We start from the raw sequence: 25,805 nt of genomic DNA on the forward strand, positions 1-25,805 counted from the left end.
CCTTTAAAGACTGGGCCCAGAAAAGGATGTCTGAATATTACAAAGATAAGTAAAATTTTATGTTATTTTGCAAACTTGAGTTAATCTTTCATTCTTACTGCAAGTGGCAGATTTCAAGAAGTTTTACCTCATGCGAGGTCTACCTTTGTCGCCGAAAGGGCGAGAAATGAGTTGTGACCGATTTTCTTATTATGTTTTTCAATTACTCGCGCGTAAAACTAAAATTGATGTATAATAGCGTTGTGTAAGAACTTAAATATTGTAAAAAAAGTTATTGTATAAATTTTATTTAAAACATTCTAGCAAGAGAGAAGTTTTAGTCTGAAAGACTTTTTGAAATGTAGTATTATTTCAATGTAGAAAGAATTGGCACTTGCTTTGAAAAGAATAGAAGTTAACAATGTACTACTAATGTATGTTTTCAAATGTGTAAAATTAACGGCATGTTGATATGTTCTTATATACATGTGAACTGTTATTTTAAATGTTAAGAAATACCGTGATATGGTAAAAGTGAAAGTAATGTTAAAAATTTGTTATTCGTGTGACTGTAAAGATTAAATCATGGCAAATATGTGGTAAAGGTTGAATGATGTAGTTAGGCTCTCTGACGCTACACTTTAGAGTTAGCCACTTTTAGAATAGTACCTCAGGGTTTAGAGTTGAAAAGTAGGGTGTGTTAAGAGGTCTCGTGTGTTGAATTTTAACACGTTAGTGTTTTGATTGTAGGAGGAAGTGTGGCACACGTAGACAGAAACACATTCATGTTTGGTGTTCTTTTACAACACATGTCAGAGAGCACGGGGAGAGATAATTAAAATAGTCATGAATGAAATAAGAATGTTAAGAGAAGTATATTCTATATGTTATTTGCAATGTCATTCTGTAACATTTCATTAAACTAGTTTTCCTTCCAGATCTCTGGAAGGAACCAGAATTGAATAAAGCTCCTGTTTAGATGCAGTACAGATGAAAAAAAAAAGATTGTTGTATATCCCGGGAGCTGCTATTGTAACAAATTTCTTTCTTTTAAATTTTCTAGTTTCTAGCTAAGTTATGATTGTAAAAGGTTGGCCTCGCGTTAGTTTTTAGAGCTAAAAGTTTTCAACAAGGTCGTTTTAGACCTCAGTTTCAAACAAATTAACTCTGGCGGGAAGTATGCAAGGATCTTAAGTTTTACTAACGTTTATTTTATTTTAAATCTTTACTATCACTTCTTATTTTCTACTTCCGGCCAGAATTATAAGCGTGAAGGAGTTTATGCAAAGTTGTCTGGCGAACGCCAAGTATTTAAGTGTGGCCTTTTTGCCAAGAATGAGAGAGGAAGCAGTGAGTTCGAAGCAGGCCGCTTACCTTAGAAGTTACGCAGTTGCTATTTGCCTTCCAGGCCAGAGGTTTTAATCCTCTTGATAAATTAAACGTATTGTAGTGTTCACAGTCTCTGTGCTACATACGCTTCCTGTTATTATAAGGCCAATCTTACACGTGTATTATTCTAAAGTTAAATTTGAGTTTAGTTTTATTTTAATATCTTTTACGTTAGACCCCGAGTGGAGGGTCATTGTATTGCGAAGTACGGAAGTCATTGTATATAAAGAAAAATAAAGGGTTTTGTATACCCTTCGTCTGTATCCTGTCTACTTACTACAATTAGTGAACATAGCTTTAGTAAGCTCTCTGTTCCTAGTCAGGTCCTTGTATGTTTCCGAAGAAGATTAGAAGAAACATTGAACCTGATAAACTTATTATCCTGACATCAACCAAGCAAATAATTTTTTATTACTTTTTGCTTTCATTGCCACATACTATCAACTCATGCAGCTTAATTATGCTAGGCAATGATTACAGACTTCAGTCAACTGAGTGAAGTTTTGAGTGTTGTGGATGAGGAGAAATTTAACCAAAATTTCTTACTACATGCAAAAAACAGAATTTGTAAATGATATTCAAAGGCGAAAAAATTATATTTAGTGCTGTCTGAATTAACAATAACGGATTTTCTGTCCTGATAAGCCTTTAGTGTATGCGAGAATTTATTTATTAGGGACACAGATAAGTTTTAAACTTATTCGGAAAATAGATGTTAATGTAATAAATAACTAAACTAATATAATTCAGGCTTGATTCCATCAACAAACAATAGAAGCAAGACAAAATTCATAAGAACAACATGTCTTTAGTTGCCAATCTTATGATTCACCATGAATAATGTATAATGGATGCTAGCTACTAAGCTTTATTATTATAGTCACAATCTTGAAGATTTAAAAAAAAAAAGCTTATATCGGGGGGGGGGATTCAAATTAATGGAATTTGTGATGAATGTAGAAAAGTGGGAATAAATGAAGGTGATATAAAATAAGCATTCCATTGCAATCCCAATGCCTCAATTATCAAGGAACTAAGAGACGGCAGCAAAATCTATAATATAGCTCTAAATCCAGAAAATGTTGCTACCAATGGCGAAAAAAGAGACACAGAATTGTTGAGAAGATAATATTTTGACTGACAATTTAGTGGAAATCCTTGACACAAGAGTTACAGGACTTGAACAATAGAACTTAGTCATTGAACAAAATATTATGTCTAGTGGAGTACAGATAATCAAGAAGTACCTAATTTTCACAGACATATAAATAATATATTTATTATAATCAATTTGACTAATTGTTATTAAATTGCAGTGTTCATATGTTAAACTAACCAGCTATTATAAATTTGATCTTTAAAACTTCTTCCTCCCATATTACACACCACCAATGCAAATTAGGTTGTAGTGTATTTAAGTCGAGGGTTTGGATCTTGAAAGAAAGTTTCTGATACTTATGAAGCACAATTAGAATTCTGCCAGCTCTAACTAAGTGTAATTATCTTGAATATGCTTACTTTTTCAGCCGATACTTTAAACTTTCATGCCAATAAATTATTTGAGCTTGCAACTTCGTTATTAAACTGTGTATTATAAGACTAATGAATCAATATTTACATTTATTTGACTGTTGCTATTTAATTTGCATTGCCACAAGTGGTGATTATCTGTAGCATATGCGGTGCCTGGTTTTGTTAAATTTTAGTTTAATAAAACAGCTATTTAAACCTTTATAAATCTTTTCATGCTATTTTAGACATAGTGATAACTCACTAAGAATTATAAAAATGCACTGCTCAATGTGATTTATTATATTAGAAGGATTGCATCATAAAAAGTGAAGATACAGCTCTCTCACCAATTTAAATTTTAATAAATTATTTTAATTGATAGTTAATGAATGTTAAGTAAGTTATATAAGGCATGTTTATTACTACAGCAAGTGAAATAAGAAGTTCAGAAACGGTGTGACTTCTGAGGCAGATGCTGCCTGCCCAGGTCAGGCACACAATGTTGTGACATCGGTATCTCCTGAAATAGCTGCAAATTTGAACATTAGTCATGGCACATCACATTATTCATGACGTATTAAGTTTCACAAAGTGTCTGCATGGTGGGTGCCACAGCATCTCACTCCAGAACTGAAAAAGTAATGCATTGATACCTGTGAAGAATTTTTACGGCACTTTGAAGTAGGAGGTGATGGCTTCCTTGCAAGAATTGTTACAGAGGATGAAACTACCACCAACCCCAAACCAAGACAGCAAGCAAGGAATGGCACCTCATCATCCAAACTCACAAAGTTCTGGATGCAGCCATTTGCAGGAAAGGTTATGCTGACTCTGTTTTTGGATGAATGAGATGTTATTTTGAAACACTAACCACCATCAGCAGTACATCATATTCCAATATGCTGAAAAATCATCTTCAGCTTGCAATCAGATCAAAACAATGTGGAGGTTTGACTACAGGTGTCATCTTGACAATGTTCAACCTCATATTGCTTGAACAACTGAAATCATCACTGACTTTCACTCTGATAATTTTCCACATTAGCCAAACTCACCAGATCTTGCCCTAAATGATTACTATGTATTTGGAACACTCAAAGAGGTAATGAGAAGAACAAAATTTATTTCTGGTGAAGAGGTTCACCAGATGGCACTAACATCTAATGCCTTAACTCTTGAATGGTTCCACAACTTCTTCTACAAGGTCTTGCAGGTGCATCATCAACATCAGTAGGCCTACCACAGTGCTCTGATTCTCAAATGTCATAGTCCTTGTTTTTGAACTTACGGTACCAAACTTTCACAGTGTCATTGATACAGCATTAGTACCTAAAACTGTATACATGATTTGGTGACAATCTGTCGCTGACTTTCTGCAACAGAACTGGGAGTAAATCATGGTTCTAATCAGGTAGCATAATAGTTCCATTTCAGACATATTGTACTTAATTATATATATTTTTTTTTTTACAAATTTCACAACACAGTGTTCTAAAGCAAGTCTCTTTCAAATGCAAAAAATCATTTGACCAAACATGATTAAACATGGCAATGGAAAAGTTTGTGCAGATGATATTAACAGTGGCAGGAAACTTCCGTTAAAACATGATATTAAGTGTAGGGTACTTACCTCTTGGAGGCATTAGTGTTATTCCATTGGACTCACAAAAACCAACAGGAAATATACAGGGAGAAGATGCGTGATAGCAGAAACAATCAGAACCATTAGCTGCCATCATGCCATCAATGCCTATCATTAGGTAGTTGTTCCTTAATACTTCAGTCACAGTTGCCACACAAATTGTGGAAAGATTTAATGGATCAATAGCTTCTAATTTCATTCCTTCTTTAAATTTCAAGTTCTTTACAGGATTGAAAACCTATAAGAGGAATAAAGGTCAGTTTAATGCTTATAAATATTAAAAATTCAGATCCTTATTGATATCAAATATATTTTAAAAGTAAATGATACTGCTACGCAATATTAGGAATTACTATCAACCTCATTTAATAACATATAAAATTCAAAATACGTCAGTTTAAAAATAAATAGGATGAGCCCAGGAAATCTGCCAATTCAGGCTAAAACTAATACCATGAATCATATGAAAGTAACTAAAATATATTTGTATTTTTTGCACTTTAACAAATCATTAGGAAAAACAATAACATTATAAATATATAAAAGGGCCATTTTTCTCTCCAGAATCTCATTTTTTGAACAACACATTTTCATTATATTTCAGCATTTTTTGACACACATTAGCTTTTAGATGTCATAGGCTAAATCTTGAAACGCTGCATTTTTAGTAAGATACAACACCTTCAAGCACTGCCAAAGAATACATCTATAGAAGTATCTTGATCATGAGATTTGTAAAGGAGGAGACATTCCATGCCCACTACATTCTTTAGATCTGTCCATATGTAACTAACTTTCTCTAAGCTATCTGAAGTCTCAAATATGTTAAATAAACCTAAAAGTACATGCAGACTCAGAGCAACACTAGCGGAAACATTTGTACTTCAAATCAAGATAGTCTAAATAGCAATGCAAAACCTACATGACATATAGAAGAACCATTACACAAATGGTACAGAATATTTGAAAAATGTGCTGTTAAAAATATAAAAGGCTGAAGAAAAGGAATGTAACAGCATGAAAAGTGGTACTGTAAAGCTAATTAAAAAGTAAGAGAAATAAGTATTTGAATTAGACTTCATAGTGTTCATTTCAGTCTCAAAGGATCCTCATGGTCTAAGTTTCGTATCTTTTTTTTTTTTTTTTTTTAATCACAAGTTAATTAACATGTCTAATACATTTTAAACAGAGATGGAATGAATCTTGAATTTTCTAGAATTCAAACTCCAAAAAAGTTCTTGAATTTTTAAAATCTTTCATTAAAAACATATTTAGTATCACAATTTTCAATGAAAACCAAATTTAAAATCTCCATTTAATAGTGTACTAGTGTACACAGTTTCTAAAAACAGACCTATGTTTATTGAAAGCATACAAATGAAATCTCATAAATGAAGTACATAATTAAAAATTTTAATTCCAAGGTTTATTTCCTCAACATAATTTGCAAACAATATGAGTAACAGTACAAATTTATAACATATTTTCAGAATTTTTTAAATAAACAAAAGCAAGTATACAGGAGAAAGTATAACTACAAGTACTAACATATATAAAAATTAAACTTGGAATAATGAATTCACTCCAGTTCTTTTTTAATAAATGCTTTTATAGGATGTTAATATAATTAATTCTTACAAAGTTTACAGGTAAAACATACAATTTCTTTTTTAACATATAAATATAAAAGACTTTTAAACACAAATAAAGCACAGATTTGAGCTTTCGAATATTGTATATCACTATTTGTAGGGTCTCAATACTTCATCCCTAAATTTAACAGCTTTCAATGAACTAAAATAGTACACCGTCTTTTTGGTAAAAACATTGTAAGGTTCCTTTATGCTAATTAAGCAGTTTATTTTATGTTTTGGATCTTTACTCTCATGTCTCCTTTCCATTTTTGCCAACAGAATGCAAATCAATAGTGAGGCTTTATATTTAAGGCCACGTTACTAAATTGCTAGATCAGACAAGATTTGTAGTCTTCGGCTCTGCATTATAATCACCAATATTGAATCTCCATGCTGGTTACATAAATGAGCGAACTTTGCATTAAACTGATTTGTGTAGCCTTTGGCTACTAACTTATTTAATTTAAATTTTACATTTGGCTGACTATTATTCTAAAGTTACATAGTATCTAGTCTTATTTGTAAGCACTAAATGTGCCCTTTGTTCTCCTTAGTTTTAAATAAAAGGGTCTTTTACACCCTTCTCTACTTTCAGATGGTATTTTAGATTTAGCAATAATTTGCTAAATGTATACCAAGAGTTTGGACACTATTTGGATGATTGCAAAACATATCAAACTTTATAACACAGTAGGAAATGGACAGAGAAGAACATTAAAAGTTGATGTTTGAATACTGAGTTGATGACTGAATATCATGTTGAAACGTTTATGGTTCAATATCATTGTTGAAAATTAGACTAACAAACCCTATTGTTACAAATAGAGCCAAATGGTGTCAGTTAATATGCAAGTACCAATCTGGTTATCTTGATGGCAGCAAAAATATCAAAAAAATAATAAAATAAAAATAATACAATAAAATTTTACTTACTGGCAAAAACATATCCCATGTTGCATCACTGGGATCAAAAGTTCGATACAGAGTTTTGCGGAGGGACAGTCTAGCATACTCTGGTTTCAAACATGAAAGAAATATTAGTTTTGAAAGCAAAATTTATATATCAACAAAGAAAATTAAAAAAAAACTATTAAAAATTTAATGTCTACAAAAGAAATTAAACAATTTCAAAAAATCAGAATGATGAAGTTAAAGGTTGAAACTGATACATAAATACATAGTTCTTGCTCTTCAGAACATAAGGTTTAAGATAAGTCATAAATTTATAATTAGGAAATTTAACATTAAATTAAGAAAGTTACTTTGCAATAACTTCAAAATACTTCAGTGATCCGGTAGGATAAGATTTTTTAGATTGCAAGCTTATAAAATAAATATGCATCATAAATGTTGTAAAAAGAGTAACCCTCTTTGTGACAGTGAATTACCCCAGTCAAGAATTACTCCACAAATATAGGGAATAAATTAATTGGTATATTGCTCTCATGTTTTAATACAGCAGAACAAACTCTAATATTTACTTTTAATAATTGAGATATTAGTTTATCCTTGAAACAAAAATAAAATAAACAAAAGTATAGCTATGTGAATGATAAAAATCTTCACTACAAAAATCAATGACAATGTTGTTTACAGAAATCCAGCTAGCAGATCTAGAAAACATTTTATTTTCATAAGAAACTCTAATAAATAACTGATTCTTACAACATAAAATAAAAGTTTGGTGGAATTACAATTTTTTAATAGTTTAATGAAATGACTTTTTAGATTTGAAAAATTGAGAGCAACCAAGAGTTACTCATCTTACTTTAATTGAGAATTATGTTTTATTATAATCAATAAAAATTGAACTTCATATTAAGATTTATTGCATGATCTGTACTTTTTTTTACCGTACCTCAACTAGTACAAAAAATTATAGAGAATTTTCAGTTTTTATTCTAACTTCTACGCTGTTAGAAAAAAATCCCAAGCTGTCAATGTCATGCAATATATTTCTAACACAAAATATTATATTTATATCTGTAGTCCATAACTAGTTTATGTTCATTTGGATACATAATGTCAATGTGGACAAAATATATTTTTGATATAAATGATACTTTATGTTAAAGCATAACAATGCTTGCCGATTCATGATGCAAACTCTTCAGAATATTTGCAATTTCATAATAAAAATTCAGGTGCATGAACTACGAAAGTAAATATAGCAAATGTATGGTTCTTTGAAAAGTACTGATTAAACCATATAGTATATAACAATAACAATAACAATAAATTGTGCAATTAAAATTTGCTTTCAGTCAGAAAGAACAGCCATGGGAATGTCAAAAAACACAATCACAAATTATCAAAGCTATTACTTTTATGTTCAGAATATATATTTCTGTTTTAAATATGAGATTAATGACAGCATGAGTTTTTTCTTAAAGGCCTATTTGTATGCTGAATTTTTAAAATAACCAAAAACATGTAAAGGACATATAATACTGCTAATTTAATAAATACTATACTAAAAAACTGTCTCAATATGTGAGAAACTGGTGCTCTCTGATGTAAATGAAAATGATAAATGATCAGTTACTTTGTAAATTGGTAAAAAACATTTTTTGGTAAAAAAGTACTGTTCTAGCCATAAAAATAATAATTTTACATAAAACATTAAATTTTAGAAGTGAAATAAAAATCTTTGTATAGCTAATATGTAGATTTTTTACAGATGGTGTATACTTGTTTGGCAAAATGACGGTTAATTATGAAGCACATAAATCCAAATATTCGTGAATACATATTTGACTATCACAATGTGTATACTCAAAAGGATACTAAAAATATAGAAATATATTTATAATTAAATATAAAATAGTAATTCTACTCAATGTTGAAACCGGGAGTATGAATAATCAGATAGTACACCAAGTAATCTTATTCCATATAATATATGAGTATATTAAAAAATAATATGATTTTAAGCAAAATTGTAGCTTTAAAAAATCCACTTAATTGTGAAATATATTTATTTTGATTTACTAATTTTACATATGTGAATCCATTTCAAATTTTAATATATCCAATATAATATTTCATATTATATTCAGAATGTAGAATTCATTAACAATTTTTTAAAATATATTCAATGACACCATTGTTCAAAATAACTACCCGTGAAAAGTAATTCCATTTTCTTTTAAAGCCAGCTGACACAAACTGCAAGCAACACAAAAATTTAGCATGCAAGAAACTATTGAAATTCAAAAATAAAACCAAATTTGATCTGGTCATGTGCAATAAGAGTTATGCCTAAATGCAATGTAAACTGCAGATTAAATATATTAGTGGACTTCTTACCACTCTTATGGTTGACACAACAAACATTTTGAAATCAAATATGTGCTCAAGAGATTAAGCATGCACCATCTACTAGTAACCAGGAAAGTTCATGCAGATTTTAGAACAGTTATTTTTAGCATGTTAGTGTGGTCAAATTGATTCTGATGACATGAAATGTTTACACTCCTTTCAAACCTTTTTCACTGGACAGCTGTTCAGTGCATCGCACATTTCCTAGGAAACAAAACTGCAGGAGCTGCTAGAAAAACAAGCTCCATGTCTGGAGAGACAGTAGTGAGTGAATGGACTGCTCAAAAGTGGTTCAGCTTATTTTTTTCCAGAGATGAAAGCCTTGAAGACAAGCCTCATGTTAGTCATCCATGCAGGCTGGAGTTAATCATGCGTGAAAATTCAGCTGGAGGAGGAAATAAAGCAGAATCCTCATCAAACCTGCTAGGAGCTTGCACATAGGTTTGGAATATCTTATGAAACAATGTGATCATATCTTCATGACATGGGATGACATGAAAATTTAGCAAGTCGTTTTTTCACGTCCTGTCCAAGCAGAAAAAGCTTCAATGGTTGAACATCTGTTTGTCTCTGCTGTCATACCATAATAAAGGCCCATTTCTGGACCAAATCTTGAGATACGATGAAAAATGGATCACGTATGATAACCAGAAGAGGAAACATCATTGGTCAACTTCTGGTTCAGTCTCATTGGCTGCTAAACCGGACATTCATTTAGAGAACCTAACGCTGTGTGTTTGGTGGACCAGCGCTGGCAGATTCCACTATAAAAAATGAGAAAGCGGAAAAACCATAACAGCCTAGGTCTGTTCGTTAAAACCGCAAAGAGTAGCTGTACTGCACCAGAAGCTGGCCAACAAAAGAGTTATCCTCCTCCACGATAAAGCCAGACCTAATACGGCAAAAGTGACCAAAGAGGTGATCAAAACACTGGGCTGGGAAGTTCTGCCTCAGCCATCATATTCCCTGGACATGGCCCTATCTGACTATTACCTATTTTTGGCCATGAATATGGACCATGGATGGACCTGTGGGAACAGCAGTTCCAAAACCAAAAATTGTGATACAAAAGCTGTATCACAATTTTTGGACTCCACAAAAAAGGACTTTTTCAACAAGGGCATTTATAAGCTAGTATCTGATTGGGAACATGTAACTGAAGCCAATGGTGATTATTTCAAAGAATGAAATATATGTTTAAGACTTTCTTGGGATATTTTTGATGAGTGATGAAAATTGTATGAGCTTTCTTGGTTACCTGATATTACTATGATTTGTAGATAGATAAATTTAATTAAATATCAAATTTTTAGAAAAATTAAAAATAAATGAACAAGAAATGATAAATTAACAGTTTATTTAATTGTTTAAGTTAACTATAAAAGATACCATAGATTGACAGTTAATTAATAATCCTAAGCACAGAGCCTTAAGATTATTAACTAACTGTCAATTTGCCTTCGGAAAGAAGCCTTCATGAAAGACCTTCTAAAGGACTTTACAAGCAGCATCAACAAAAAAATCGGAAGTGTGAACTACTAAAAATCAAATTTGGGATATAGATGAACTTACCAGTTTAAGTTTTATCTACCCAGGTAATGGCAGTTGCAAGTACTATGAAAAATTTTAGTGAGTTAGAAATGTTCAAAATGAGGCATAAATTACCAAAAGCCTAGATTTAACTATGCTATCAAATGGTTACTAGTATAATGTGCTAGAACAAATTTGATAAATAAAAAAAAAAAAAAGTGCCGCCCAGACGGTATGGTGGTTAGGGGAGCCTGATTGTGATACCGAAGGGCCCAGAATTGAATCCCCGAGAAGGCATGCATGCAACAATGTCTATCCCTTCATAGGAGGCAACGATGGCCACCTATTATGTGCTTCCACAATAAAATAGCCACTTCTAGCCTTAGGAGTGGCCAATGCTATAGGCAAGTGCCGACCATTGGAAACAAAAAATGAAGCAAAGTTATTACTGGTGACTCTGTTTATTAGCATAAATACATAAGGTCATTGATATATAGCAACACAAATTTAGATAAACCGTTAAAACTAAAGTAAAGGGGATTGTTAAACGTACAATTGCATGATCATCAATGACCACTACGGCTAATGGTTTCTGGTTGACTATGAGCTTTAAGTCATCAATATAGGGTAGTGCATTGTTGTTGCAGTAGCAGACTATGGATGATAAGTACTTTGTTAGTATTAATGCAGCATAACACAATATTTCATTATTTTGGAAAAACATGACTCAAGATGTTTCTTATATTAAAACAAACACTTCTGCTTCACTGATAGCTAAAGAAATTAAAATAAGACATGGACAAGATATGCATTTAGAATGATGGTACACAAGAATCTAGAGTAACACTGACATAGACCTGCTAGTAGAAAAGATCAAAAGTCACAATAAAACTGATGTAGTGGAAAATGATAAAAAGAGAAGAGAAACAGAGCTGGATGAATAGCAATAGGAATGTTGCATAACAGTACAAAGAATAGAATCTGACATTTTATCCCCTGTATTAATTAGGTGTTAAAAATTAATGAATAATTTTTAAAGAAAATTCTGTATAATGCCAAGATAAAATTTAATTATATGATCTTAACTTTTCAGCTTTATTTTTGATAGTGTTTATAGTCATTAAAATCATTATTGTTATAGATACAGATATTTTTTTACTATATTTTTAAAAATAATCATTATTTAGTGCAGGAAAACAAGCCTTATTAAGTTAATTTTTCTTTTTTATTTGGAAGTATTTAATAACTATCACCAGTTTTTGCATAAATATGAAATTCCTCATAATGTTTTACTTTAAAATATTTACAACAAACAGAATTTATGCATTAGTAAATTAGTTTTGGAACTACTCTTATATGCGTCCTCAAGTCGCCAAATTTCTCGCGAAACATTTCTGGCGAGAAACTCCACGCTGCCATATTACTATCTAAATTTTTTGTCTACATTTCGAACTTTAAGCCTAAAATGTCTCCCAAAACGTGGTTTTCACACATGCAAAAACCACGTTTTGAACACACAATTTAAACTAAAAATCCAAAACAAAAAATTTAGATAGCAAAAACGTAAAGTTTCTAACCAAAAATATTTGACAAGAATCCATGTACACAGCGATATGTTTTAACTTAAAAAACATCTACGAATTGGACAATTTAGGCAACGAACGAATCTACGAACGACTTACACCTCACTTTAATAAACTAACATAACAACAATAAATTTCAAAGAATACCATGTACGCAGTGTTCTGTTTCAACTTTCGTTCAGTTTCCAAAAAAAAAAAAAGAAAAAAGAAAAGAAAAAGAAAAACATCTACAAATTGCACAATCTAGGCAGCGAAAGAATCTATGAACTATGCACACCTTGCTTTAATAAATTAACATAACAACAATAAATTTCAAAGAATACCATATATACAGCATCCTGTTTAAACTTAAAAAAAATCTCCAAATTGCACAATCTAGCATTGCGCACAAATCAACAAAATAAACTTAAATAACTAAAATTACAAACAATTAAAAAACAACAATAAGAACAGAAATTCATAGTAAAAAAACAATGAACATTCTACAAAATAAAAACAGTAAAATAAAATGCACTTACCATAATACATTCGTTAATAAAATTTCGCCAGTCACACAATGTCTGTGAACGAAAGTGCCACCATTTTGCTACATCACATGTCTTTCTGTGATTCAAAATTTTGAAAGTAATGATAAAAACTTCCTCCAAAGTTAAACCACGATCCAAATCTTAAACTCACTTACTACTTACTACTTTAATCTTAAACTCACATACTTTACCAGCAAGCATTTAACTGCAAATCCACACAAGAACTATCAGAAACACCTTTCTTCGTCCGAGTTCTCATAGCAACTCCGTTTCACACTCTGTTTTAAAAGTACCACAGAAATTCCAAAACTACACTTCGATCCTCATAAACACACACCCGTAAACAACTCCAACATTGTACCTTTTAATACGAAATTTACTTTCCATACGCGACTGAAACCTTCCCACCATGTCTATCACTGCAACATAGGCCATTTCAAAACATGCAAGACACTGCAGCAAAAAAGTTAAGTTTCAACATCAAAAGGGTTGCCATACAAACAGCACCGTCCACCAAACCATCCCACAGTACGGAATCATGCCAAAAACCAGCGCAGAACACATATCGCCACATTTGGTGATCTTATAGAGTATATAAGAGTAGAGCCTTAGTTTTTAAATGTTTACAGTTATTACACACTTATGAATTATTTTATTGCTAAATGCTACATATCGGGTTTTAATGGAAGTTTTTTGCCACCGCAAATATCGTCTATGCAAACAGTTCGCGTTGCCGTACTTAATCTTTTTGGCATTTAAAAGAAAGAGACTTGCTTTAAAGCACTGCATTGTGAAATTTGTACAAAATATCCTTATCATTAAGTACAAGGTGTCTGAAATGGAAGTTTCAGTGATAACAGTTCTGTTGCAAAAAGTCAGCTACAGAATGTCACCATATCATCTGTATAGCTTTACGGGCTAATGTTATATCATATGGCACTGTGAAGGTTTGGTACCAAAAGCTTAAACACAAGGACTACGACGCTCAAGAAGTACAGAGCTCTGGCCAGCCTACTGATGTTGATGAAGCCCGCATGTGAGAGCTTGTGGAGGTACTCTTCGGTTATTGGGACCGGATTTAGAAATGTAGGTTTGTATGTATGTGTGTGTATACACACATATATATACGCACATACATACATACATAATTTTCTGAATCTGGTCCCGATAATAAAAGAGTACCCTTGTGGCAGATGATCAGTATGCAACTACTTGAGTGCTTCCTAAGGAGTTAGACGTTAGTGCCATGTCCATTAGTCGCTTTATGCATCACATAAATTTGACATACAAGTTCAATCGCTGGGTGCTGAATGAGCTGACTCAAGCAGATGAGGACAGACATGTTTGGGCCTGCACTAATCTGTTTGACCATTAATGCAAGGACAAAATTCTGAACTGGATCATTACTTGTGATGAAAAAGGGATTAACTTCAACAACTTAGGCCGAAAAGGAGGTTGGTCTGCGCCCGGTAAATCCATTAGCAGCATCGCAAAGCAAAATTTCATTAACAAAAAGATCATGCTTTTTATCACTAAAATTTCATTAATGAAAAGATCATGCTTTCTATCACCAAAATTTCATTAATGAAAAGATCATGCTTTGTATCTGGTGGGATGGCTGTGGTATTATCTACAAAGAGTACCTGGAAAAAGGTAAAACCCTCCACAATAAGGTGTATGGGATATGTTAGTCTGTGTTGATGCTGCTATCATGGAAAAATTCTGAAATGAGTTCAGGTGAAAAAAGGTTATGTTCCATTAAGATAATAGAAGATAACATGCGTCTGCATTCACCGGCTGGACTCTGCATGGACTTGCATGGGATCTTTTGTCATACCCATCATATAGCCCTGACCTTCCGTTATGCATAGGATGTCCAAAATGAGGTTGATCTGTTTTTGAATTTGCAGCCACCAATCTTCTGGGCCGAAGGCTTTGAAAAATTACCAAAATGTTGGCAGAAAATCATACATTTCGTTCGTGATTACTACCAGCACTAAAGGTACTGCTTTTTTTTTTTTCTAACTTTATTAAGAACGTTTTTTGGTAGAAAACTTTCGTTACAACCAGATATTTATTAAATTTTTTCAAGTATCCAAATTTTCGTTGAATTTAAAAATAAATGTGTAATAAAATCTACACATGAAATTTCACAACATATAAACATTAGACATAAAATTAATTACCTGGTTTTCCTTTTAAAGCATGACCTATTATTTGAGCCCATCCAACTGGATGAATCAAAGGTGATCGCTCATGACACCAGAAACCTTCATCCTCTTGTTCTGATTCTTCATATTTTATATGAAGACGTCCTCCTATCACTTCACTGACAGTTGCTACACGTACAGCCGAAATCAGGTTTTTATCTACAACTTCAAGTTTCATTCCTTTTTTAATAATATTATGTTTGTGTTCCTCAATCTAAAAAAGTTTAAAGTAAAGCAATTATTTATTTCAGACTTCTTCATGTGCAGAAATAAAATGAAAACAGAATAGGATGATTATTACGTATAAAGAAACATTATGCTTTTGAAATCAATTTCCTATACATCAGAATCGAACCTATATGGAATAAAGAATCATTACTGATGCCGACTTTTTAAATAACTCAGCCAAATGAAAAAGAAAAATTAATAAGACAAATATCAATTCTTTCATGCACACTAAACAGCTATTAGCTGAAGGAGAAAAAAAGAGATGAGCCAAAATTCTCCTTAATATATGAGGAGTATCACATATCACAAAAATCACTCTCACAAATTAAAGGAATAATCATTGAGCAGAAGCTCACTTGTACGAAACAGATCAAGAGTCTTGATCCAACTGACTGACTGCTGCAAACAACTTTCTGTTTATAAGATTAAAAGTAAGCAGAAGCATTTCTGAAACCTTCCAAAAAAAATTGCTTTAAGGACTTTAAAAATGCAGCTTTTACAGCCTCAAAAGTATTTTTTATGGCAACTTTCAGAACATATCCAAATTGAGGATAAATTGCTAAATGTTGCTAAGGCATGTTATAAGAATTTCTGCCCGTAAGTCTAGCTCTGCTTGAACAAAGCTTAGACTTGAATTGTAAATTAATTTTCTTGTTTGTAAAATTATTTTTCAAATCGTCTTATAATGTCAAAGAATTATCCCTACATGCTGCCCCTCATTCTTTGAATAAAAAGCTAAAAAAAATAACTAATTTAATTGTGAAAATGCTAAATGCAAAATCATAGCAAACTGAAAGAAAAACTAGAAAAACTGTGCACAAATACTTTTGAAAGCATTCTTTATTTAAATTATGAAATTATCCTAGTAGTCAAACTTACAATAAAAAAAGAGCTGACTTGTCAATGTGAAAGTCTAAACTTTTATCTCTTAAAAACCTTTACAGCCGAAAATATGAAATCTTAATCATTTTATGATTAAGATTTCATATTTTCGGCTGGAAATTTTGAGCTGGAAATTTTAAACTAAGCATGCTTATTGAAGAACAACACAATTATAGAAATATTAAATTAAAACTTCCTAATGTAGTCTGTAAAACCTCTTCTAAAGAATGGCATTCAGTTCTCTAATTCAAATGTACATGAAAGGACACACTGTCAAATTCTTCAGTTTAAACTTCTGGGATCAGAGTTCTCAAAATTTTGAAGCATTTTCAAACATCGAAAAGGAGGCTGGAAACAAGTAATTGGGTATGTTAAACTAAAGGGGATGGTGTTCTTTCAAGGTTGTGTATTTGGCGAGCACTTAGCAGAAAAACTGTGATCCAGTCGTGGCGCACTGTTCAACGCAAGCAGAGAAACATGTGATAAAACTTAAGAAGGCTGTTTTGAATAAAAAAATGGCTACTCATTTTTAGAGTGAAAATTTTGGTTTTAAACTAAATCTGTCAAAAGCTAAGTAAATAATGAAAAAACAGCTAGTAAAAATATAAATCTTCATGTAAATGAGCTGTAACACATCTTTAAAAAGAAATGGCTCTTTTGTTAATAAAAGGAAAGGTGCTAGTTTTTTTTTAATGAAAATAAGAGAACATACACACATATTGTATAGAGAGATTAATTACATATTAACATTAAATTACTTGTAAAAGTCATCCTTTTTCTCCCCTCTCAATTAAAGGTAAAATGAACATAGTGCTATAAACATGTAATTTAAAAAGTATAGTTAATGCCTGCTTTTTTAAACGTTAGGCAAATTTTGAATTCAGTAATTCTATTTCCTGTAAGAAGATTCATTAATAATTGAACTTGACAAAAAAATTGAATTGAAAAAAAATTAATATCATTGCAAACACTTTTTATTCTAATCAGTTGAATGTGAATAGTATTAAGTATTACTGTATTTAAGTTGTTAGAATGTCATGTAGTTAGTTTAATGGTATTGAAATTAAATTCTCTTCTTTTGTCATAGATTTTGAGTTATTGTCATTGAAATATGTAAATCTAAGTAATTGATATTTTCTTGTTGAAAGTTCCTCTTGTTAAGTTTTAGGCAAATAGGATAGATAGATAGATACTATTTGTTTCGATTTCTTCAGAATTATTAATTGCTAAGATGTCATCAACATATCTGAAAACATTAGAAAAATAAAATCATTGTACTTTATTTAGTCTTTTTGGAATTCAAATTCTTTAGTATTGAGGTATAGGTTACATACTGCAGGAGACGAATTTGAGAAAATAGGGATGCTGCTGATCTGTTTATAAATAGTATTATTAAATTGTATGCAGTTATGAAATAACACACTTTGAAAGTAAACAGGCTAATTTCCTTGTGTCACCACCACAAGAATCTCTGGAAAAATGTAGGTAGTGTTAAGAGAATATTGAGAATTTTGGTCAAGGGGAGTGAATTATGATGATTTTTGAAATCGCAGCAATTAATATTTTGAATTTCAATATCTTGAAATGCAGTGAAAACTGGAACATAGTTATTGAAAATCAAGTTGTACTTGTGCTCCTGATTAACTGAATTTGTGATAAAGTTGAGAATATGTTTAAACTTTGTAACAAACTTGAAGCCTTTTCTTTATGTGGTTCTTAGTGCTATTGGCAATGCATCTGAACTAATGAGGATTTGTGAAATTTAGGCAGTGCAAAGAGGTTAGAAAAGTTAGAAAACCAGTTGTTCTCTGTTGAAACAAAAATTTTAAGTCTGCGGTGGTATGCCCTGTTTTGTTTTTGATGACAGTTACACTAGAATTTGTCTTTTTTTAAGTAATAGTATTATTAAAGTCTTTTTCAATTATGTGGAATAAAAGATTTTTCAAATAATACTGATATTATTACTGGCTTTGTCTGTTTTGGTGACAATGAATTTCTCATGCAGTAGATTAATTTTATTAGAAATTTCCTTTGCATTGTGGTAATATTGTAGTTTGCTGGTAAGTGAAATGTTCTGATTGAAGTTTTTAAAAATCACTGCTTTCCAGTCTGAAAAAGCAGTAGTGGGCAAATTAGTTTTGTAGCTGGTAGAAATAATGAATACGTTCAAGTTGTTGATGCAGAATTGTTTGCTAACTTTGCAAACCAGTCTAAACTTTATTCCTAATTGCATCAAATGTTTTAAAGTTGGGTCCTCTACTATAAGTAATCTCCAGTTATAATATGTTGATGGTGCTGATCCACAAAAGGTGTATATTCGGTAGTTTACATATTAAAGTAGCTTTGGCTTCAAGTTCGTGGTGGTTAGTTACTAACTCATGGCTTTTGTAAATTTAAAACTCATGGCTTTTGTAAATTTAAAACAGGGTAGTGTTTCGTAGTTGTGATTAGGAAACAGATGTTGATAGGTTTTTAATTAATTTTATGTGAATCATAAACTGGATGATTAAAGTTAATAGTGCAGTAAGCTTTTTTAATAAGAAATAGCTTTTTCTATAATTTATAGAAGTCAATACTAAAGTTTTTAATAATATGGAAACCTGTATAGTGTTGTTGGAAGTAGTTAAGTATTTGCCATAAAATTTCATTATTGAAAGCGTGGAGTAATTTAAGGATATTTTTTATGTAAAGCTCAGCTTGTAGTAGTTTGTTAAAGTTATTTTGAAGCTCTGTATTCAAAGTAACAAAAAAGTTTTTTATGTTTTTATTAGTACCTCCTCTTGTGCCTCTTAGCATTTTCTTACTGTAAATTTTAAAGTGACTGTAAGAAGTGAAGTCTTTTTGTACTGTTGTATTATACATATAGGAATTATGCCCATATGGGTAAAGAGATTTATGTTGTAAGATATAAACAGACTCTTTAAAAAGACTTTCTTTTAATTTTGGGAATGATATTCAATAATGAAATTTTGATGATATTAAAATTATGTAACTGAAAATGTTCAAGGTATTGCCATCGTATGTCTTTTCTTCTTGACTAAGTTTACATTTATATATTTATACATATAATTTATTTACTAAAGAAATATTGATTATATTATCTCCTAATATAAATTTAGTAGAAGTATCAAAAAAGTAGGAGCCCAAATGCAGGAAGTTTAATTCCGAAAATTGTGTTTTAAAGTAACTTGTATGTAAATTATGAAAAAAAAAAAAAAAAAAAAAAAACACGTTTTACGGGAACTTTAATTTAAATCATGAATAACAAAATTTCAAACTTTGAAAAAGTAATTAAAAATTAAAAACAAGTAATTATTTTTAATTTTTAATTACTATTGATATCCAATCAATAGATAATTTTTAATTATCTATTGATTGGAAATTAGTTGACTTTTCAAGGGGAACAAACCAACTCCCATTCAATGAACAATAATTAATAAATGCGAAGGTTTTTCGTCTTTTACTCAAGTAAGAATGATGATGCCAAACTGGCAAATTAAGTTAGGCCAAAATTGTAATTCCATGAAGTGACGGGATTTATAACCAAAGTAGAGTACCAAAGAACTCATTCTGAATGAAGCATTTTCACTAATACAAGATTCTTTATAAATTTTGAGCGGAAAGCAATTTATGCAGTAAAATTTACAAAATACTTGAGTAAATGTCCCCCAACACCTTTGCTTTTATGCATGTTAATTCAATACTATTTTTATAAAAATAAACAGTAGTAATCTTAATTGGAATTATGAAATAGAACTCAAGAGACTTGCAGATGTGGCCGAATCAAACATAATTTTTCTGCTGGACATGAACTATCAAAAAAAAAAAAAAAAAAATTTTTTTTATCATAAATGATCATGGGTGCAATACACACCCAACAACTTTATATAGAGCATCACATTTTAGATAATGACGTAGTTAGCAGCACGACAAAGCAAAAGGAGTGAAATAGCATCTTGACTGCAAGAGAGCTGAAGCAAAAGTGTGCACTTATCCAGTATAGAGGCTCACCAAGAAAAAGTTTTGGTTTAGGTTAGAAAGCTTTCAGTTCTCAAAATTTTGAGTTCAAGTTCCGAATTATGTCATCAGCAATATGCAAACTATGTAACAGATTAATCTAGAAATTGCACAGTCCAGAAAAGTTATTACTATTTTTAGAATACACAGAAGAAATCCTTAAATTAAAAATGAGGAATTAAGAAACTATTACTAAATTAAATTATAAAGCTGATTTACATATTTTTATCTCTCTTTCACACACACATATATATATAATCTTTTTTAATTATTCAATTTTTATTAAATATACTTGAAATTAAATTGATGTTTTTACTTTTTTAGCTATCAGTAGTAACAGTCTTGGTTATACTGATAAGTCTTGGTTATATTGATGTCTCAATAAATACAAAATTAAGGGATGCAAATATGAGAAGTATATTGGAAATCTCACACAATTTCAAGCATCAAGAGAAAGGTAGCACAGAAATAAAAATATGTAAAATAACTAAATTCATCATTTTTTTTAAAAACAGTTTTGATTTAAAACCTGTCATTGTTTTACTCCCATAAATTTTATTTTCAGTCACATATGACCAAGAAAATTGTAAGAACTAAAAAAAAGTACTTTTTACTATTTGCCAGATTCAGAAAAAATTTTTGCATTTTGGTGTTATGCTATATTGGTAGATTTATTAACTTGAAAGTTTTCATATTTATCTATCTATATACATATATCTTATTTCATTACTTTTCAGCATCAACTTATTTCTCCCCCCTCAGAATTTTTATGCTTTGTGGGATTTTTTTTATACCATGTGAATAGCAGTTTTGCTAGTTTAAATAAAATAAAAATTTAAAAATACAGTCAAATACCAAACATCCGCCGACCTGAAATCTGCCAACTCCTGAAATCCGCGCTGCCTCTCAAAATATAAACATTCACTTTATAGGTGCCGGAAACCGCAACATTTAGTACGAAATATCAAAGAAAAAATACTTACCGAATAATGACGTCATAAGTAACGAATAATAATGAGTTATAACAGAAATACCAAATTATTGACATCATGATAACAGTTTTTTTCCCCTCTAATCTGCATCGAGGTAAGAAAGCAGACAATTCACTCAACTCTTCTTTCAAGTTCATGATTCCCGTTGTTGTATTTTCTGAGTTTTGTTATTTCATGAGATTATTTAGTGCTGCCTTTTTTTTTTAATCCAGATTTTTTGTGGATAAATTAAGAATATTTTTAATTTCAGCCCTTTTTAATACAATTACAGATAAGAAACACACTCATGATTTTACTGCTTGCAACGTTGAAAAACGTAAACACGTTGCACTGACAGTAATGCAAAAAATGCAAATTCTGCAAAAGATGGAGACAGGTGCTACTCCTTGGTTTATAGCAGAATTGTATGAAATTGCAATATAATTGTGTATGATATACAGAAAAATAAAGAAAAGCTGTTGAAATTTTACAGCAACATTGATTCTAACACCGGAATCCACAACCGGAAATCTTGGTACAAGGTGAAATCGGCAAACCTCGATCCTATGTATATATAATGCAATCAATTTATATATATAATAATAATTTATTGCATATAATAAGTTATTGCAACAATGTATATAATAATTTAATTAAATGTATCTAATACACCTTATTTATTTTGCACTTTTAGTCTGAATATTATGATTTGTCTTTTCTGTCCTGAAATCTGCAAAATCCTAAAATCCACACAACCTCTGGTTCCAAGCTTTGCGAATTTCTGAACTTCTACTGTATATACAGTACAAAGTCTAAAATCCGGACGTTCATTATCCTGAATAATCTAAAATCCGGACCTCAAAACCACCAACAAAATTTTTCTCGTAGGCTTTACGCATGCGCATTTGATTTCTCCCTCCATGCATAATAAAACATCTGGAGAGTCCCGATTCAGAATTTCATTTTGACACTAAATAAAATACCTTGTTATTAAAGAAACAATCATTTTAGCATAAATTGTACGATCAGTAATTTGGCTCTGTTGCTTGTATTTGCTTGGCACGCATCTCAAACCAAAACATTCCACATAGATACATCGTTGATCTGATGCCAACCTGGCGAATCATTATTTATTATACTTTCCTTTCATTACCGCTTGTTTATCAAAATATGACAACTTGAGTAACGACTCATGTAGCAATACCTAAAAAATTTTTTATGTTAATATTTGAATAATAAAGGTTGTGGTAACCTTTTATGTTGACATTACACTTGGCGTTGATTACAGATTTCAGTTGCACTAAAAAATGTTGACGAGGAAAAATTTACCAAAAATTTCTTTCCATATGCTAAAAAAAGATTTTATTGATGATACTCATAGACTCAAAGATTACATTTAGATCATAAATATTTCATTATTTCATACATCACAATTTCATATTTTTAATTTTATAATTTCTACATGCCATCTTACTAGATTTAAACTGATGATCTATTATCCAGAAAAATCCCAAATCCAGAATTGACGAAATCCCGATGAGTCCGGATTTCGGACTTTGTACTGTACATAAATAGGAGTAACTACAGCATTCTTCAAGCAATCATTCAATTAGCAACTTTTGCAACAATTTGAAGAAATTTATTTCAGAAAGAGAGAATGTGTGTGTGTGGGATTTCTAGAATTTCAGTGAACTATTTATTATCCATCTACACAGTTAACTAATCCTTTATTTGTTTTACAGGCTCCCAACTCAATATAATGTTAGCATAGCAACTGCCATATTACTAAGCCTGGATTTGAACTCCACAGAAGGTATGGATGTCTGTAATAGACTATCTCCCTTTCAGAGCCTGCAATATAATGTGCCCTTTGTAGCAATGGTTTTGGTGAAAAGACAGCTGTACGAGTGATGGATCTGTAAAGTGCTTAATGAGCAAGCATCTGGCTATTGGATAATTAAAAAAAAACATTTATCATACCTTGAAGGCAAAGTCAGCTGGAATTGTTCTAGCTCGAGAAATTCTTTTCACAAGATAATCTTTCCAATCTGTATGCTTATCTTCTATGCCTACAAACAAATAATTTTACATATTAATCTTTCAACCTGTTAAATGGCGATACTACTTTACAGAGATCTTATCTCCTTATTTTAAAAAACAAAATACGATATATAACCACAATACACACACACACACACACACGCCCCCCCCCAAAAAAAGAGCTATATAAAGAAAGATAATCACATTTTGGAGGAACTAATGGCATTCCGTTGTCAGCACACCATCCTATAGGATGAATATGTGTTTCAGTACAAAGGTTGACCCACATATCTTGACTGTCATCAGTATCAAAGCCTTCATACCTTAATAAACCTAGATAACCTTTAATATAAAAACATAATTATTATACATGCAGTACATTTACTTATGGATATGAATCAAATAAATTATAAAAACTAGAAATTACAACATTATTTATGTGCTAGCAATCCTTTTACCTAATGTTTTTTAAATCCTTCTATATTATATCTGATTGTAATGAAAGGTTTTTGCCAAAAACATTCTTAATAAAGTTAGAACAAAAAACATGGAAGCAGTGCTGGTAGGAATAACCACCAAAATCTACGATTTTCTGCCTATGTTTTGGTAGTTTTTCATTGCCCTCGGCACAGAAATTTGGTGGCCGCGAGTCCAAAAATTGATCAACCTCATTTCAGATGTCCTGTGCAGAATGGAAGATAGAACTTGCAAAATGTAGCTGCAAGTGTAAAAAAAAAGGTAGAAGTCCGAAGGAGTGATGTCAGTGGCTCTATAGTGAGTGTGACAAAAGATCCCATTCGAGTCTAACCGGTGAATACAGACACATGTGGTCTTGAATTATCTTGATGGAACATTACCTTTTTGTGATGGAACTCAGTTCTATGTTTTTCCTTAACAGCAGCATCAACACGAACTAGCATCTCACCATAGATCTTGGTGTAGAGAGTTTTACCTCTTTTCAGATACTATTTGTAGATAATACAATGGCAATCCCACCAATGGCATTACCTTTTTGTTCACGCTTTGCCGAACGTGAGTCAAATCGCACTTTGCGATGCTGCCGACAGGCTCACTGGACGCAAACCTACCCCTTTTTTGGCCTGCATTCTTAAAGTTAATTCACTTTTCATCACAAGTGAAGATCCGGTCCAGAATTTTATTCTTGCATTGATATTTAAGCAGATTAGAGCAGGACCAAACACTTCTGTCATTATCTGTTTGAGTCAGCTCATGTGGCACCCAGTGATTGAACTTGTACATCAAGCTTATGCAATGCATAGAGCGACTAATGGACATGGCACTAATTTCTAACTCTTTAAGAAGCTTTTAAGTAGTTGCATACTGATCTTCTTCCACAAGTTCTTGCAGATGGGCTTCATGAACGTGAGTAGGCTGGTCAGAGCACTCTCTTTCTGGAATGTCATAGTCCTTGTTTTTGAACTTTTGGTACCAAACCTTCAAACTGTCATATGATACAACATTAGTACCTAAAGCTATACACATGATCTGGTGACATTCTGTATAGTTGACGTTTTGCAACACAACTGGAAGTAAATGATGGTTCTAATCTGGTAGTGCGATATTTCCATTTCAGACACCTTGTACTTAATAATAACAATATGTTTTTACAAATTTCACAACACAGTGTTCTAAAGCAAGTCTCTTTCTTTCAAATGCCAAAAATCATTTGACAAAATATCAGTAAATATGTCAGGCGATATTTATGGCAGCAGGAAACTTGCATTAAAACCAGATATTATTCATTCACTACAACACTGAGAATATGTACAAGGGGTGATCAAATGAAAAGGTATGAAACGACACAGTGGAAACAAATGTAGACTTTATTCAAAATATACACAATAGGCCTCAGCACAACGATCCCACTGTTGAACAAGCTGCAGGATTCCTTGTTCCCAGAATTCCTGTGGCCGTGACGAGACCCAGTCCTTCACAGCATCCTTGAGTATGTCATCCGAGTTGAAGCGCTTTCCTTTCAGGTTTTTCTTCAGTGGACCAAATACATGGAAATTGCAGGGTAACATTTCCAAACTGTAGGGCAGATGGTCCAACGTCTCCCACTTGAAATTGGCCAGTTCCATGTGTGCGACTCTGGAGACATGTGGACGCACGTTATCATGGAGCAGAACCACACCCTCCGTGAGCAGCCTCAGTCTTTTGTTCTTGATGGACCTGTGTAGGCATCAGAGTATCTCAGAGTACACATCGGAGTTAATGGTTTTTCTGTGCTTGAGGAATTCCACAAGTAGCAGACCTTGAACATCGAAAAAGATAGTGAGCAACACCTTGCCTGCTGACGGCACGGCTTTAACCTTTTTA

At 31.7% G+C, this 25,805-nt stretch overlaps 1 protein-coding gene across 1 annotated transcript in view; it reads right to left on the reverse strand.

The window, feature by feature from the left end:
- LOC118181811 (MBT domain-containing protein 1-like) overlaps positions 1 to 25,805 on the reverse strand; it is a 69,593-nt gene that overhangs the window by 33,566 nt on the left and 10,222 nt on the right. Inside the window, exons 4-8 of the mRNA XM_035351015.2 lie at positions 23,670 to 23,807; positions 23,406 to 23,494; positions 15,304 to 15,541; positions 7,090 to 7,169; positions 4,511 to 4,760 (exon numbers count right to left, since the gene is read on the reverse strand). Coding sequence (XP_035206906.1) covers positions 4,511 to 4,760; positions 7,090 to 7,169; positions 15,304 to 15,541; positions 23,406 to 23,494; positions 23,670 to 23,807 — 795 coding nt within the window. The remainder of the gene's footprint in view (positions 1 to 4,510; positions 4,761 to 7,089; positions 7,170 to 15,303; positions 15,542 to 23,405; positions 23,495 to 23,669; positions 23,808 to 25,805) is intronic.

The sequence above is a fragment of the Stegodyphus dumicola genome, chromosome 4, assembly GCF_044657685.1.
Source record: "Stegodyphus dumicola isolate Sdum_Otavi_A_Nest chromosome 4, ASM4465768v1".
In the NCBI taxonomy this organism is placed as follows: Eukaryota; Metazoa; Arthropoda; class Arachnida; order Araneae; family Eresidae; genus Stegodyphus; species Stegodyphus dumicola.